This window comes from Symsagittifera roscoffensis, chromosome 4, assembly GCF_963678635.1.
Source record: "Symsagittifera roscoffensis chromosome 4, txSymRosc1.1, whole genome shotgun sequence".
In the NCBI taxonomy this organism is placed as follows: Eukaryota; Metazoa; Xenacoelomorpha; order Acoela; family Convolutidae; genus Symsagittifera; species Symsagittifera roscoffensis.
In genome coordinates, this window is record NC_087065.1 from 70,663,760 (window position 1) to 70,680,618 (window position 16,859).

Genomic DNA, 16,859 nt, shown 5'->3' on the forward strand with positions numbered 1-16,859 from the left:
ACAGAAAGACAAAATCAATTCAGATATATTCTAACTTCACAAATCTATTTAAAACAGGAAACGAGTTTAGTTCAGCTCAAAATAGTCTCTAGCTTATCAAATGCACTGATCAAAAACATTAAACGGTCCAAAAGCACGCATTAAAGATTTCAAATATGTTTCGAGCCCTGTAAACTAAATTTGTCTTTTAATTTTATCTTGATCTTGCTATTCAAATGATATCTACAAGACCACAAAATCGCCGTATTACAAGTTTCAAATAATTTGGCAATTTACTTTTGAATACTTTTGGACTTTTGAATGCTTTTACAATTTCGAGCTTCTATTCTGAGTGAAAGAGGAAATAACAGAATCACAGAATTCCCTGACGTCTCATATCGTCAAAAGTCTTTCTGTTGAGCACGTTGCCGACACTGTCTTCGAACTCCTCTTCCACGTCAGGTTGCCATCTTTCAGCCGTCTTCAGATTCTTAATCTTCTCCCAAAGTGCTTTGGCGTCTTCTATACTAGTTACATTAGCGAAATGTGCTGTATTTGGTATACCCAAGTTACGCATGTTATACGCGTGTCTCCACTCGGCGAAGTGACGTAAGAATGCCTTCGGGCCTCTGTATTCGGCGCCTCCGCATATTTCACACTTGTAGTACATATTGAGTCCGTGCAGTTTGTAGAGCCAGTAGGGAATCGGTTTTCCGTCCCATCCCAGAGGAAGTTTCTTGGGATTGTACGGTACTGAAACACAAACCAATCGATCAAAATATTGGCTCTTTAACATTCTAGCCCGGCCCGGCCGACCCACCCCTCATAAAATATGATTACTACTGGGGTGCGCATATCACTTTTTTAAACAAGGCTTATGGGCTATCAAAACCTTCAAAATGCCTCGTTATTTCATTAAAAACGGGCAATTAGTTGCCGTCTTTATAAGTGAACACAACGTCTTTAAACACAACGTCTTTATAGGGCACCAAGTGAACAATCTGCTCCCTAAATAAAATAAGGGAGGATATCGTCCACTTGGCTGAAAGTAAAATTTTTCAGCCAATCAGATTTCGGCCTCGCACAAGAAGGCCTTACTGCTTGAATTCGCCATTTAGTTTTAGGGGAGAGATTGTTCATATGGGCTACCTTTAGAACTATTTTTGGTACTATTTTTCGACCAACTTGAAACTTTTGGAGAAGTGTTTTTGAGATTTGAAGTTATAGCCATTAAGAGAAAATAACCGATATCTTAATAAATTTATGAACGGCATACAAAACAAATTTGAAATCAAATGGATATTGATAAGGGCTCAAATATGTGTGTTGTTGTCAATATCTCAGAGTTGACTTAAAATGATTGCGATTCTGTTTGACAAGTTGTTAGCCTAAAAAATTCTGTTCTGATTTGAATAGGGCAGAATAATTTTGAACCAACGAAATCTAAGCCCATTGATAGAATTAGAGGTGACAGACAAGAAAAGGCTTGTGACTTCACGTTTCAATTGGTTTTTCGAGGCAAAACAGTGTAATAAGTGTAGATTTGATAGCAACCTTTTCAAAATACACATTCAAATCATTCACATATCACTTCTGTTTTGAATTATATTTTGAGCAAGGCTTTAAACTCGAACATTTTTTATTTCAATGAGTCCCGATTGAACGAACTCCCCTTTCTATGTTTTATCCCAATAACATATATATTCGCCAATTTTACAAATACCATTGAGGTCAAAAAATCTACCGAATAAAAACCATTATTCAGATTTGATTCGAGGGAGGCAACAGAGTCAGACTAGAAAAAGGTTTTTAAAAGAAAAATTTTAATTAGACAAAAAAAACAGTTTAACTAACCGAAAAATATAGCTTGCAGGTATGAATTTGATTCTGTTTCTATTTTTAATTCGAATTCATAACTTAGATAACTTTTGAGTTTAGGGAGCTGACGGCAAACTTTCTGACGTCTTTCTTCACTCTCGCATCATTATTTTTTCGAGGCGTGGTGATAAACAAAAATAACATTTATTTACAACCTTGTTACTTAAAATAGGCGCTACGCGCAATACACCGAAGGCATAGAAACTGAAGCAAAAACCAAACAACTTGAACAACTAATAATTGAAGAATAACAGTTCTAGAACAAAAAATCGTACTAATACATGTATACACCAAAATTTTGCTATATCGAGAAAGAGCCTGAAATAACAGTTCTAGAACTAAAAATCGTACTAACACATGTATACACCAAAATTTCTCATGAACAAATAACCAAACAAACAGACCCATAATATAAATAAATGAAAATAAATAAATTAAATAAATACACACGCAGAAATAATAAAAGCAAAACTAAATGAAAGAAAGAATAATCAAATAAATAAACAAAACACGTGATAAAAATAAACAAAAATAAATATGTACATACATAAATTATAAATAAATATAAGCAAACTAAACATAATTAAATAAATAGAAGAACAGATAATTAAATAAATAAAGATGAACAAATAAAGAAACAAACATACGCAATCACGTGACATAGCGCGATATAGTCCAGCCCACATGATAATTGATAACTGTGGACGTTATTTGTCGACACTTGACAACAGACAACATTAAAAAAAAACCCGTTACACGATACCATAACACCTTGACTAAAGTCTTCGGTGTAAATATGCTTACAGATTTTTGCTTGGCAAAAAAATTATCATTTAAATTGGCCTGTGACCAAGGTACGTCAGCAAACAATTCATAAGCTACATCCTCCAAAAATTCAATTTTTCAGTTACAATTTTGAATGAAAACTTAGCACCAGAGTAATTCTGTGGTTAAGAATCATTCCTTTAATTCTTCTTGGAACAAGTCAACAAGCATTCATTTAGACTAATCCATTATCTGCAGCTGTCTGCTTTTATAACCATTTACGGAAATAATTGATATATCAACAATGCAGTGGTGAGCAGAGGAATATCTTGACGAGGGGCAGGTCACTTGAGAAAATTTATCCTGTTTTAGATCATTTTTTCCAATTTCTGAACTACCAAAACCCTTCTTCAGTGACGATATTTCTCATAAATTTTTGCTTAATTAGTGAGAATTTTTTAAAAATCGAATACATTTTTTGAGCATTCATTGAAAAACTTAGGTCAAAATTGTGTTTTTCGCGCTGGGTTTCCCGTCTTTGTTAGAACCAGTAAAAATTTAAGGTTGTTCGCGCAAAAACGAGTGCTATAAAATAAAAAATAAAAAAGACAGACCGCTAGTAAAATTTTCGCTCTAGAATCCCCCTCTTCCTGGACCCGCTACTGCTAAAAGGAAATCAGCACAACAAATGAAAATCACGTGTTCAGAAACATAGGACAAACCTGATGGCAAACCGGAAAAGGTAAGAGTTTATAAATGTAAGTAATGTGAACAAAATTAAATTGAGTTGTTTTGAAAAATCAACAAACACGAAACTTCGAGAGTAAATAAACCAGCCGAAGAATAAGCCAACCCAAAATGCGCGGAGTATATATGCCATCCGAAAAGTTTCATCATCTGAATGAATTGGCATAACTTTCGTAACTGTTACATAATTGTTACATAACTATTATATAACACATACGTATTTTCGGCTGGTTGATACTTCGGCTGGTTTATATAACAGTGAAACTTCGTTCGTGGTCAACAGGATGCACCACATTGGAGTTAGTTCACTCGTGATTCGCTCAACATTTACAGTTTCATGAATTTTCCAGTGTCGAGAAAAAGTTCAAATAGAACTAAGGCAGTAATTTACGCCAACCAACATCATTTAAGCTAAGAAGGGGACCGAGATAACTACAATTTCCCTCGCTAGATACAATCAATAATGCTATATTGTACCAATAGCCTTACAAAGTTATTTTTAGCCAACATAGACCAACAACTCAGCTTTAATTTGGAACATAAGAAATGGTGCTAATGTTCGGTTCAGATATCGTGAATTAAAAAAAAAACTGATCGTATCAGGGCAAAACTCTTGAATGTTTGAACTGTCTTGGGCAAACATAGCCAACAGAAAATTGGAAAAGAGTCAATGAACCCACAAAAACAGGAAAGAAAAACTGACTTGTTTTTCCCCAGCAATTTTTCAAAATAAAATATGTGTTTCCTTAAAGCTCCAAAAAAGTATCTCTTGATAAAACTAACTCAAGTTGAGAAACTAGATGAATAGGTAAAATTTCCATATAGGGAAATCCACGTTCGAAATTGGAAGTCAATCACGTTTTTCGTGGCCTTTACACTTTTGCTGTTCGATAGTGAAGTTTGCTTCCTTTTAAAAAAAGAAATGAAATAAACTTGAAAAGAAAGCAAAAATCAAACCCCCAAAAAATCAAACGTGAGCGTGAAGAAGCAATAAAGACCTATATAGAAACACAGAAGTATTCACTTAGTTCATCGACTGTAAGAAGACTGCAAAAAAAATTCGGAAGAAAAATTCAGCGACGCAGTGATATAACTCGTATCTACTAACACAAATTGGCCATATAGCTACAAGTAGATATAAGTAAGTATAATGGTTATATTCAATCCTCATATTTTTGCGAAAAACAAAAATGGTGAAACATCTTTGTTTATTTGAGCTCGAAACATCAATATTTTTCAGATGGTATATCCGTCTAAGATTGTTGAACAAAAAAAAACCGAATAAGGTATGAAAAAACTACCCCAGTATCTATTCCGTAATATTCTCTAAAAGTTGGAACACTTACAAAAAGACGAAACACAAAGCGCAATTTAAGTTAAGTTAGAAAATGGAAAAATTAGCTCTAAAAGGGTCAAACAGTGAAAAAGAAAAGATCAAAACAAGCCTGGAAAATCGAACCCCAATCATGAGTTACAGGTACTCGCAACCACATCATGATTGCGTGACAATCGTCAAACCCTTGCCCCAATAGACTTCTAATAACCAGTGACACGTACCAAAAGTCCGACCAAATGAACCATGTTATTTGCTACTTGGGGCAGAAGAAGTTGATTCGTAATACAACGCTACACTCGCTTATGTTAATACAAATTATTGGGGAGCCCTGAATATTTTGACTGCCAAAATTTTAAGTGTTTGAAAAAGTTTTGCTTATTTGAACTTTTTTCGATGGTGCTTTTTTGGATTTTTGAAAGGACCCATTCGATTGCCTCAATTCAAACTAAAAAAAAACTTTGCCGATAGTCATTATTACAGGACTATCATAACGTCCATTCATTAAATGAGGCAATTTTAAAGCCCTTTAACTTGGCCGTAAATGATTGCTAGTGATTACTAACTTCAACGTATTGGCATCAATATCTACAGACGGTATAGAAAAATTCCTTAAAAACTGTTAATTAAAAAAGACGAAACTTGTCTGAAGAAGAAAACATTTGAGCACAATTACTTGTTCGTAATAAAGGAAGATTATTGCACAAATGCTTGCTTATAGGCTAAGGAGGCTATCAGGAGATTGAAATTTATCGAACAATTGGTTCGCCTGAAGTATAATCAGTCATATTACAATATCACAAAAACAAACAGCGAGTAGAATGATAGAATGATCCAACCGGGGCCTAGGAAATTAGACGATAAGCAAATAAGACGGATGCTACAAAAACAAAACTTTACGAAATTTATTTTTTACAGATCTAGCATTTTAGACGAAAAAGCTATGAAAAGGAAAGGGCCAACAAAATTTTTTCTTAAGAGTCAAGTTTCACAAATACAAAAAACAAAATTTCAACACCTATCAAAACAATTAGTTTAAATAAACATAAAATGTCAAATCCGATTATTACAGGAGAGTTTTGAATTGAATAAATTATGCATGATTAACCTGTAAAACTTTTGGCCACCCAAATTTAACTGTTGTCTGCAAACAATTTAATTTTTTTCTCACGCAATTTGTTTGTAAACAATTTTAATCTCTCTCACTTTCGTCTATTTTCTCACGATTGCAGTTTTGCAAAATCGTCTATTTTCCTTTTAAGTACCTGCGTCTAATTTGCTTATTGTCTAATTTCTCAACCCCCGATCCAACCACAGCTACAATTGGAAAACTACTTGCTATGAGAGAAGCTTGAAACAAAGCTTTAGGAGTGCTTACTTAAATTACGTACTTAAACAAAGCTTTCGTACTTAAATTAAGTACGAAATAGCCAACAGAAATGGTAAATGACAAAAGACTCGTGAAACCAAAAATCTGTTTTCCGGAACAATCATTATCTTTCAAAAAAAAAATCACCTCAACGCTCTTTCACTTCCACAATTTTTACGACTAGCCAAAAGATCTTTTTTCTACAACTAAGTCTAAAAATTACACACTCTTCAAAAACGAAAGCAAAAAAACATAGCCAACAAACAGCTGGAAAACAAACAACTTGGAAGTTTTTGAAACTTCTCAAATTTGAAGAAAAAAATACATCACGTTGAAGCTCTTTAAATTTCGAGAAATTATCCCACTCAGAAAAAAACTAGATCAATCGGTAGTTTATTAAATTCCGCTGCAAAATCTTAAAATTAAAATCTACATTCGAACCTATAAGTCATTCACATTTTGACGCGCCAATCCTACTTTCTTAATTGAACAGCGTAATTTGCCTCCTAGTTAACAAATGAATTTGAATTCAAGTTTAAAATCAAAACTTCAAATCGCGAAAGATCAAAATCGGCGAATCGACAAACTTCACATTTCAATGACACTTAAACATAGCCAACAAACAGTTGGAAACGATTCAATAATCGCAAGGGAAAAAAAGAGATAAACTGACTTTTTTAAACTTCAACTTCAGAATTTCAAAGCAAATACTGAAGTTAGCCGAAAAAATTGCGCAAAAAATGTTGAGAAAAATACCTTATCGAATGACAAGGGTTTTCTCACTGAACACAATCTTATGTTATACAAAAATTAACCAATTAATTATTCTGCCATAATCTTTAAGTCGGCGCCTCCCTTCCCATGCCACAGCCCATAACCAGTTGGGAAAATGTTAATGAACTCAAAAAAACCGAAAAAAAATAAAACTTTGACATTGAATGTTTTGAAAGAAACTAGTTCACGTTAAAATTCGTTTAATTACAAGATAATTTAGGATCGAAACTTTTTCATTAAAAAAAACCAACAAAAGACAATTTGATCAAAGGTAATTTTATTATTTCGAAGAGTTTCGAATATTTTCCTCACCTGCACTTCTCAAAATACCTCTCTGTTATGAGAGAGCGTAACTTGCGTTCCTTTTAGCAAATGATTTGATTTGATCTTAGACAGAAACCAAAATTCCAACAAAAAACCATACTTGGGCGTTAATATAACCAAACAAAAAATCGCACATAGAAAACATAGCTAACAGTCAGCTGGAAAAGAGTCAACAAACTCAAAGAAACCGAAAAAAATATATTTTTAATTTCAAAAAAAAAACTATATGGCTTTTCAGCTTTTTGAATTTCAAGAACAGTTTAAGATTGACATTGTTTTTTGATAAAACTCACTCAATAGATAAAATTCTTATTCCACTGGGAAGTCTGATATCCAAATTTCATTTTAGAAATTAGAAGTCGATCACGTGTTTTTCGTGACCTTTACAATTTCGTAATTTGAAAGTGCAGCTTCCCTAACTTCTAGCAGAAGAAATTGAATTGAACTCAAATAGTACATATATACCTAGAAGTATTCATAAATGCATGTATGAACGCACTTCTATTAAATACTAAAGCATCTTTAGACTTTTCCTGAAAAAAAATCATCACGACCACGAGCTATATAAGAGTCTGAACTACGTTAAATTTGTGTCTCTTTTGGCTTGAATGACAACATAAGTTCTGCCATTTATAAGACAACAGCCTAAAAATGGTTTTTGTTCAATACATAAAAATTGCATACCTCAAACGCAGTAGCAATTCACATCCGTTTTTGATGGGAAAACCCAAGTTCTTATTTAAATGCAACTCAGCTACTCACCGTCCTCGTCTTCATCTGGCCCGTCGCTCTCCTCCCCCTCCCCGTCCACTCCCCCACCCCCACCTCCTCCCCCCTCAGCCCCCTCCAACTCCTCCTGTCTCTCAGCCGCACTTCTCGCCTGTTTCCTCTGTGCGTTCTCCTGAGTACTTTCTCTGATGTCACCCAATCTAAACATTTTCCCTCTTTTCACAATTGAGTGCTAGTTTTTAAAATTGTTCTTTAAGCGTTTTTGAGGGGTAATAAAAATTGACCCACTAAAAGGGGTAATAAAAATTGGCGCATTAATTAAATGTGGGGTTAATGTTTTGAAATTTAGCCAACAGACAGTTGAAAAAGAGTCAATGAACGCAATAGTTTATATTTGACACTTTTTTATAGAATTAACCAAATATGAGAAAAAAGATGAATAGGTAATCTTTATATTGCTCTGAAAAATCTAAAAAATTAAATCTTTCAAGATTCAAGTGCTAAGCAGCTAAAAAAAAAAGCAATCGGTAAGAACAAACTTAGAAATTGACGGTACGGGTTACCAAGAAGCATTTGAGCTTATCGAGTGGTCCCCTGAGAAAACTAGCGTTAGTGGGTGAGAAATTTTTCAACCAGCAAACTATGAATATCCTTAATTTCTATGATACAACTTTAAATTACGAATAATATGAGTAAAAATCAGTTCGTTCGTTTCTATCTCGAAAGACCGGTCAGCCCCAAAAACTGAATTATTTCACATGCGCGTGCCTGCTAAACTTGATAAGAATGACTTGATGACTTATCTGAAAGCGGATAGTTAAATTGATTGGTCTTATTCAACAGAGTAGTCTTGTTAATTATCCCCCTTATTGAAGATTCGTCACTATAGCTTCAAACAAATTTATCAAACAACGTCTTTAATTTCTGAAAAAGTTCTGACCTTGAGTCAGTGAAATAGCGTTGAAATTGCGAACGAATTCTCAAAATTGTGTTAGAATTGTCAAAGGAGCAAACCAAAATGATTGCACTTTTTCATAGCTCAGTTTTAAAAAAAAAACTTCAAGCCCCTAACTTTAAAACAAACAAAAAAAATTCAGCAGCGAGTTTGACATGGAAAAAGAACACATAAAAAACAAAAAGGCAAACGCAACACTTCAGAGAACTATTCCTAACAAATTTCAGGTTGAAAGTCAAATTTATTTCAAAAGTTTAAGACGTTGTCCAATAAATTTGTTAAAAGTTATAGGTACAAAGCTCACACATGCTTAAATGTTGAATTAGCTGATAACAGTTGTGGCAATTCCTTACTAGGTAAAATAGGGAAAATTAGCTAACAAGATCCGACTTCATCTGTAGACCCCAAGCAAAAAACGAATCATTCAATTTGGTAATCACTAAGTTGTCGAAAATTAATTTTGTTTGTTTACCGAAAAGTTGTCGAAAAATCTATGTTTGAATCCAATTGCTTGAATCCAACACAAAAACAATTAATAATTGCAGTTAATGCAAAATCAAACACTAACATCTACCAGACTGTTTCTAAAATTACGGACATTTAGATATTTTTTGTATAACATTTCAGTCAACTTTAAAATACGATCTCCGATGACGTATTGTAGTAATGTAGGCGACATCAAACAGTTCATAGATTTTTTTCGTAGCGAGATTTCATTGATTGCAAGCTCTCGGATCTTTCTAATGAGCTTCTATTTATAGAAACTTGCAATTAATAATCCTAATATTTCATTTTAGGGGTGAAAATGTGTTACTAGGTACCTACCACCAGCATATTTAGGGGGGACGCCTCCCCCCTCGGGGTATTCGACCCTCTGCCGACCTAAAGGCTCCCCTGTTGTACTATTTTGAGATAAAAATTTATGGCTGGCTGACCCTAAACCTTTTCTTAAGGCGCCTTTGCCTCCAAAATATCCAAAAAAATTGGTCAAAATGAGGTCTTTATATTGATTTGGGAATCAATTTGGTCGGCCCAATAAAAAGGTCGACAAAGTTTCCAATTTTTTTTTGGAAATCCGACCCTCTCTCGAGAAAATCCTAGATCCGCCCCTGGTCTGTACCATAGGCGGTAAAATAGTTGAAGAGTTATTTAAATATTAAAATCAATGTTCAATTCATTTCAATTGATTTTCCAGACAATTTCCTATTTAAATAACTGTTTTCAAATTAGATTTTTCCGATTAGCTTTTTTTTCTTAGTTTTCCCGATGAAAAGAAATTGAACAAAAGATTCAAATTTGAAAACAGCAATTTAAATTGCACGGATGAGACTTTTTTATGAGAGTTTTATCTGGAAAATCCACTTCCTGTTTGCAAGCGCTTAAATTTGGATTTATCAGTTTTTTGGCGTTTTCTATTTAAAATAATTGGTGACAAATGTGACTTTGAGAAAAAATGTTTGGAAAAAAGGCTCAAAACTGTTAAAAGTGAAATAATACTTCTAGCTTGCTGACAATTTACAATTCTATTGAGAAAATTTAAATTGTGAAGACCGTTTTTATTAATTTTCAAAACAATTTTTAAATTTCCTTTTTAATTTATGAGGACATCGCTGCAAAGCAAGAAAATGAAACGTTTTTTTTTTCGTTTACTTTAACATTCATTAGCTCACTTTTCCGTCAGTCCATAAATGACTGCTTCCAGACTGGCAATCTCCTTGGCTTTCATGTTGCCAGTGATTCCCCACGAGCTCAGGGCCTTTCCGGATTGGACCAGACTTGGATCCAGCTCCGAGACTCGTTTACCCTTCGTTGCAAACAGACGTTTCGCCCTTTCTTCTAACGTGCCTCCACATTTGAGCCCAAGAGCTTGAAGAGCTGATTTTAGTCTGTCAAGGCCTGAAAATTTAGACTAACTGAAAACTAATTAACTGCGAAACATTCCCCCAATCTGATTTTCAGTACGGTTCCATGATTAGACTATCGCTCCGAAAAGTAACAAGCTAACTGTTTTTAAGAAATTCGGAGAAAGCCTTCCTAGAAAAAATCGAGCAATTTGTCTTTTTGGTTGACTTTTTAACATACAGCTCCATATTATTTATTTGAGATACCATTACCTCTAGCGGTTTACGATAACTTGGCGTTCTTTTTATCGCTATCAATTAGAAGAGGTAAAAGCCAATAACTGATACTTAGACGAAAAATTGATTTTTTAATTTTCGTATTTTCAGGAGCAGTTAAAATAACAAAAACATATACACTAAAACACTAAGTTGATTTAAAGTAAAAGGTGGTATGTACTGAAACAGTTAATTTTTTGAAAAGCGATGTATTGAACTGCCTTTTTCTACATAATTGCAACTACTGGTCAATTTAAGAGATACTTGTAAACTATTTTACTATTTGGCAGATTTAAAGTACGATAGAAGCCTTAAAAACTTTTCAATCGTACTTTTAATCTACCAGAAAGTTCATTTTTCGAGTAACTTCCTAACAGTCATCATTTTATTGTATAGTCAAGCCAATTAAGAAATCATTTACATTTTTTTCTTCGTGATAAAAAATCAAACCTAATGACATAAGCTCTTCTGAAGATGAAAATGCTGACAAATCAAGTCTGGTTCCACTTTGACTTAACACTCCCGATCCATCCTTGCCCCAGCCTGGAAAAATTCCACCTTCCCACTTGACTTCAAAATCATCCTTCAAAACCGCAATCTCACTATCTATATCATGCAGAGGCATTGCTCTCGTGTAAAAATCATAGAAGTAATCTACAATTGCATTCAGATATCGTTTATACTCTGCATTTTTGTTCTCGCGCGGGTACTCGAACAGGCGGTCGAAAGTGGCCAAATATGTGATGTAGTCGACATAAGTGACTGACTTCAAGTTCAAATACTGTTGGTGAAGCGCATTCATGTCCAGGTAGCGTCCGAAGTCCTCTTCGTCTGAAAACAAAACGGGGAGCGACTCCTCGCACTTTTTGGGATCTCCTCTTGCAAGTTGCATGTTCTGGAACTCGACTGAGAGTGGAACTGAGATTTCACCCGGGTGTCGTCGATGAAAATCTTTGATAGCTAAAACAGCAGCAGTTTTCATACGATATTAACCTAAAGTTATCATTTATTCGAGCTACCAATTTTGTTTAATGAAAAATTAAAAAATTATGCCAGTGAAATTTAATCAGACACACCCTAATACTATAGAAAAATATAAACTTTTCAAGCAGTCGATTTTGCCCCAGCACATCATCAGCAAAAGAGATCGAGAACCATCCTGAAATAACTCAGCTGGAACACGAGCAATCATATCTCGTAGATATCTGATTCAACCATTTTGAACAACAATCCAGGCCTTTAACGTGGATGGATTTAGGCCCCCTTCTCCCTACTACCAGTTCATGAATTTAAGCCCCTAGGGTTTTATTTTGCACGAACTTTTTCCGATCAACCAACCTCAAATTAAGGTAAAAATGCATTCTGTAATTGAATTAATCTTAAACTATTAAATGTTATTTAGCTCGATTGCGCCACTTATAACCATTATAACCATTCATTAGCCTAGAAAACAAACTTAGCAAACTAACTTAACCAAAGTCTTTATTCATGAAATGAAATCGACAAAAACAGTCTTAAATAGTCTTTTTTAACTAGCGATTCATCATCGATCAAAACCTTTAAGGATATTCCAAAAATTTCTAGATCGTTAGATGTAACGCCCTAAACTCAATTAACCCAGATTTTATTCTTCGAAGTATAATCAAGGTTAAACATGCCCTTAACTTTAACATCAAAGACAACAAAATAAATCATCATGTCAGTTTCTGTCCCGAAAGAGGCGTCAAATTTAATGTAATGATAAACTGAATCTCTGATTTGCAATGGAAGGCACAAACAAAGAAATCGAAACCTAGAAATGTAAGAAATCGAAATCAATCTAGGACAAATTGCGCCAATTATACGTGAGTATAAATACAGCAGTTGGAACGGTTATCCAAATATTGGGGTTAAGGAACTTAGACGACAAGCAAATTAGACGATCAGAAAATAACGGTATTAAGACAATAACTTGCGTGCAAATTGCGTGAGTTTTGTTTACAGACATAAAATAACTTTTGGCTGAGTAAACACGGGTTGTCCGTAAATTCCGTTTTGTTACGGTCGCCTAATTTGTTTGTCGTCTAATTTCTTAGGCCCCAAATATTATTTTATCACTATCAAGGTTCGTATTGTCTGCCGTTGATAAACGCGACAGTTATTAGCTCAAAATCAGTCATACCTTTGGCTATGACGTTCTTCTCAAAATCACCAGTACCAAAGCAAAATCATCTTTTACTCTTTGATCGATTTTTTTTCGCACAAGAATACTTTAAACAAAAACCTCAAAACTCAAAGGAAAATATCACCAATTTATAAAAAGGTTCTGTTAAAAGTTTAATCCTCCGAGACAAAATCTGGAGTAAGCTGCTATTCAGGAAAACCAAATGTCCCAAAGAGATTTAAGAACTCTTGCTTAAATCCTTTTCTAAAGAATATGTATCTACAAATATGAAATGACAGGAACTTCAAGATTTCATACATCATTCTACCGAAACGCAGCTGTTCTTTGAGCACGTAGGTGAAATGATTCAAAAAACTAACCCGGTGGCGTCCATCATGCTGGAGGGACCGAATGCTTGAAATTTATTTAGGCTTATTTTCAGCCAATCAGAATTGAGTATTCAAAAATCTCAGGAAAATCGCACAAAAATCTCAAATTCAGCAAAAACAAACCAGGCCATTAGTGTTAATAATGACCGATTATATAATAAGCAGATGTATGAAATTAATGCCGGATCGAAGTAGGATTGGAACAAATTTAATATTTCTAGGATACCGATTAACGAAAAAAGGATTAACAAAAAACTAAATTTGTTATACCTGCACCTATTATACCTGCATCTAGTATCTTTATTATATTATCATTTTCTGTTAATATTGACTTCAACTTTGTTATACCTTCACCTATTATACCTGCATCTAGTATATTTATTATATCATTTTCTGTTAATATTGACTTCGATTTTGCGGGAAAGGCATTTAACCAATAGGAACGGTTAGCGATTTTGATTGGTTGAAATTTTTCCAGCATTCGGTCCCTCCAACATGAGAACCCTCCCCAACTAACCCTATCTACAGAAATGCATTAACAAGCACTTTGATTTTTAGGCCGGGATATTAAATCCATCCTATCATATTTTTAGGCCACTTTTTCAGCTATTTGAACTGCCACATAGGATAACCCAGTGAATGACAAGGAGATGGGACTGCTCTAAACAACGAACTTAAAAATAAGCAAAACAAATAAAGCGAATGCGTTTTAGCGTGTAAATGAACGAATAAGGCAGCGAACAAGTAATTCGTTCACAACTTGCTTGCCCCGAAATCAAACAAAAATTAGACTAACAGTTGCAATAGATAGTGATCAATTTTCGGATAATAACTTCCTTTTAATTAGGCGCCTTGTTTACCTTTTGTTTGCATTACTGTCTCCCATAATTGTTTCTTAAGTTCAAACGACAAAAACACATTAAAAAGTTTACTCTGAAAGTGAATAAACCCAGGGACTATTAACCAATCAGAACAGAGAAAAGGAAGATAACAAATTCATTTGTTCCTTGTCTCGATTCTGATTGGTTAATACAGTGTCTAAACACGCGGTTGTCTAAATATAGACCGCAATCCACTTTACACGTTTGAAGCAATTTGTTTACATGTAACTTCGAGGGACAATTTTTTTTATTTAAAAAAATGTCACTGAAATGTAACGACTTGAACAAGTATCAATAAATGATGCTCCCATAGCATTTTTTGTCAAAAAATTACCAAAAACATTTTAAATATTTTCATTTTTAGCGATGAAATAAAAAATATATTTTGTTTTATTTAAAAAAAACACATTTAAATATATTCTTACAGACCTGAATAAACCTGCAGCTAACAAAACCACAGATTTCTCTAAGTCATTAAAGCTCATTAAGTAAACATCACATTGTACAAGCAACTGAAATAGTTTCATAATGTGTCTTCACTATTCGCTGATAATAAGCTTTTTTTAGTCTGATTAGCAAAAAATATCAACTTGAGTCTGAATATCAGAGAAAAAAGACCAGCTTTCTCTCTTAGAAAACTTTTGAAACCTCTTTCAACATTCGAATCAAGACTGAAGTGGCTTTGATATGATGTCTCATTTAAACATGTTCGCGTTTTTTTTTGAGACAGTCAAAATCGGCTGGAAAAATTCACACTATTTTATAGTTCTTTCCCACTGTACACAATTGGTTGGAACAATTAATTAGAATTATAAGAAAAGTGAGACTTTTCTCAACCTTTTCTTTTAATCTACCAAATGAAAAATCGAATAAAGCCAATTTCTCAGCTCAATGTCTGAATTTAGCTTTAAGCATAAATATGAATTTCATTCAATCAGTGTCAAAAAACCTTCGGATGGAAACTTCTAGATTGTGGGTTTGCAGTGAGTGTATCAGAAAAGAACCAAACGGCAAGCTTCATTGACCATGGCGTTTACTAATAAACTGTGGGATCTTAAACACCTAACCTCCTTTACTATTGAACCATTTATTGAAAATGCTCTTCTACAGTGCGGATTTAAATTATCCGGAAAAAACGAACAAAACTTAAATTTTCAAACGCGTTTTTCTCAAATTGGGTTAAGATTAGACAAAAAGTGAAGAGAACAAAAATTGTTTAGAATTTCTCCAGAATTAATATGGAGCCATTTCGCCGAAATTCTCAACAAAAATTTTACCCCAAAAATGGGTCATTTTGGCTTTTTTCAATTAATCAAGAATTACGCTGCAACTACTTTGTTAATTGATAAGAAAATTATATCACAGGAAGCCTCTTACGCAGCTCAACAAAGTTTAAGAAGGGTTAAATCTCTAAAAACCAATATAAGAGAAAAAAATTTCACTTGATAATCAATAAATGTGATTTTTACTATAAAACCCAGAATCTCTGTTTAAAAATAAATTTTGAACAATTTGCGCAAATTTTTGGAGGTTAAACCCTTCTTAAACTTTGTTGAGCTGCGTAAAAGGCTTCCTGTGATATAACTTTCTTATCAATTAACAAAGTAGTTGCAGCGTAATTCTTGATTAATTAATTGAAAAAAGCCAAAATGACCCATTTTTGGGGTAAAATTTTTGTTGAGAATTTCGGCGAAAAAATGGCACTATATTAATTCTGGTGAAATTCTAAGCAATTTTTGTTCTCCTCACTTTTTGTCTAATCTTAACCCAATTTGAGAAAAACGCGTTTGAAAATTCAAGTTTTGTTCGTTTTGTCCGGATAATTTAAATCAGCACTGTACTCCAGTGTATGATTTTCTACATCTTACATGTATTCTGACAAAAATGCAGGTGGTTAAGTACTCGATTGACTCACATTTGAATCTGTTGTAGAACTCCTCGAACTCGTTTGGGGCTGAGATGGCCTGGATCTCATCTCTCCTAGAGTGGTCTCTATCTCTGTAAAGATCCACCAACTCCCCAGTGGTCTGCAGATATCTACACCAGAAAAACATCATCAAAAACAACATCTTCACATCGTAAGTCTCATCTCTTCCGTGGCGTAAAAATTAGCCCCTGTATCAGAGTTATGCAATGCTCAAAACAAGCCTTAGGACCTACCTATCAATCCCTTATGGTATGTACTAAAGAATCTCCACCCCTATAAATTAAAGCAGTAAATTAGCACAAAAGCTTTCTATTTGCGAATTCTAATTTTGCTGCATTCTGATTGGTGAGAAATTCGACTAACTTAATCTACTTAAAAATCCCCCCATTTCTTGAACGGGGGAGATTGTTAAGCAGATCCGAGCCTAATTTAATAAACATTTAACGCTCATTTCGCATAACCAGGGTCCGGATACTAAATTAAAGACTACTTCGATTTGTTAGCTACCAATTCAGGCAAAATTTCGAGTTTTAAACCTCTCTACCACAA

General features: G+C 34.0%; 2 protein-coding genes across 2 annotated transcripts in view; one reads left to right on the plus strand and one right to left on the minus strand.

Moving 5' to 3' along the window:
* The window catches only part of LOC134843775 (splicing factor 3A subunit 3-like), a 22,663-nt gene continuing 5,804 nt past the window's right edge, over nt 1-16,859 (minus strand). The window contains exons 2-6 of the mRNA XM_063860046.1: nt 16,299-16,420; nt 11,421-11,930; nt 10,524-10,749; nt 7,932-8,098; nt 1-732 (exon numbers count right to left, since the gene is read on the minus strand). Coding sequence (XP_063716116.1) covers nt 353-732; nt 7,932-8,098; nt 10,524-10,749; nt 11,421-11,930; nt 16,299-16,420 — 1,405 coding nt within the window. The 3' untranslated portion in view covers nt 1-352. The remainder of the gene's footprint in view (nt 733-7,931; nt 8,099-10,523; nt 10,750-11,420; nt 11,931-16,298; nt 16,421-16,859) is intronic.
* The window catches only part of LOC134843774 (ecdysone-induced protein 74EF-like), a 13,550-nt gene continuing 13,130 nt past the window's right edge, over nt 16,440-16,859 (plus strand). Inside the window, exon 1 of the mRNA XM_063860044.1 lies at nt 16,440-16,461. The gene's annotated coding sequence lies outside the window, so the exon portion shown is untranslated. The remainder of the gene's footprint in view (nt 16,462-16,859) is intronic.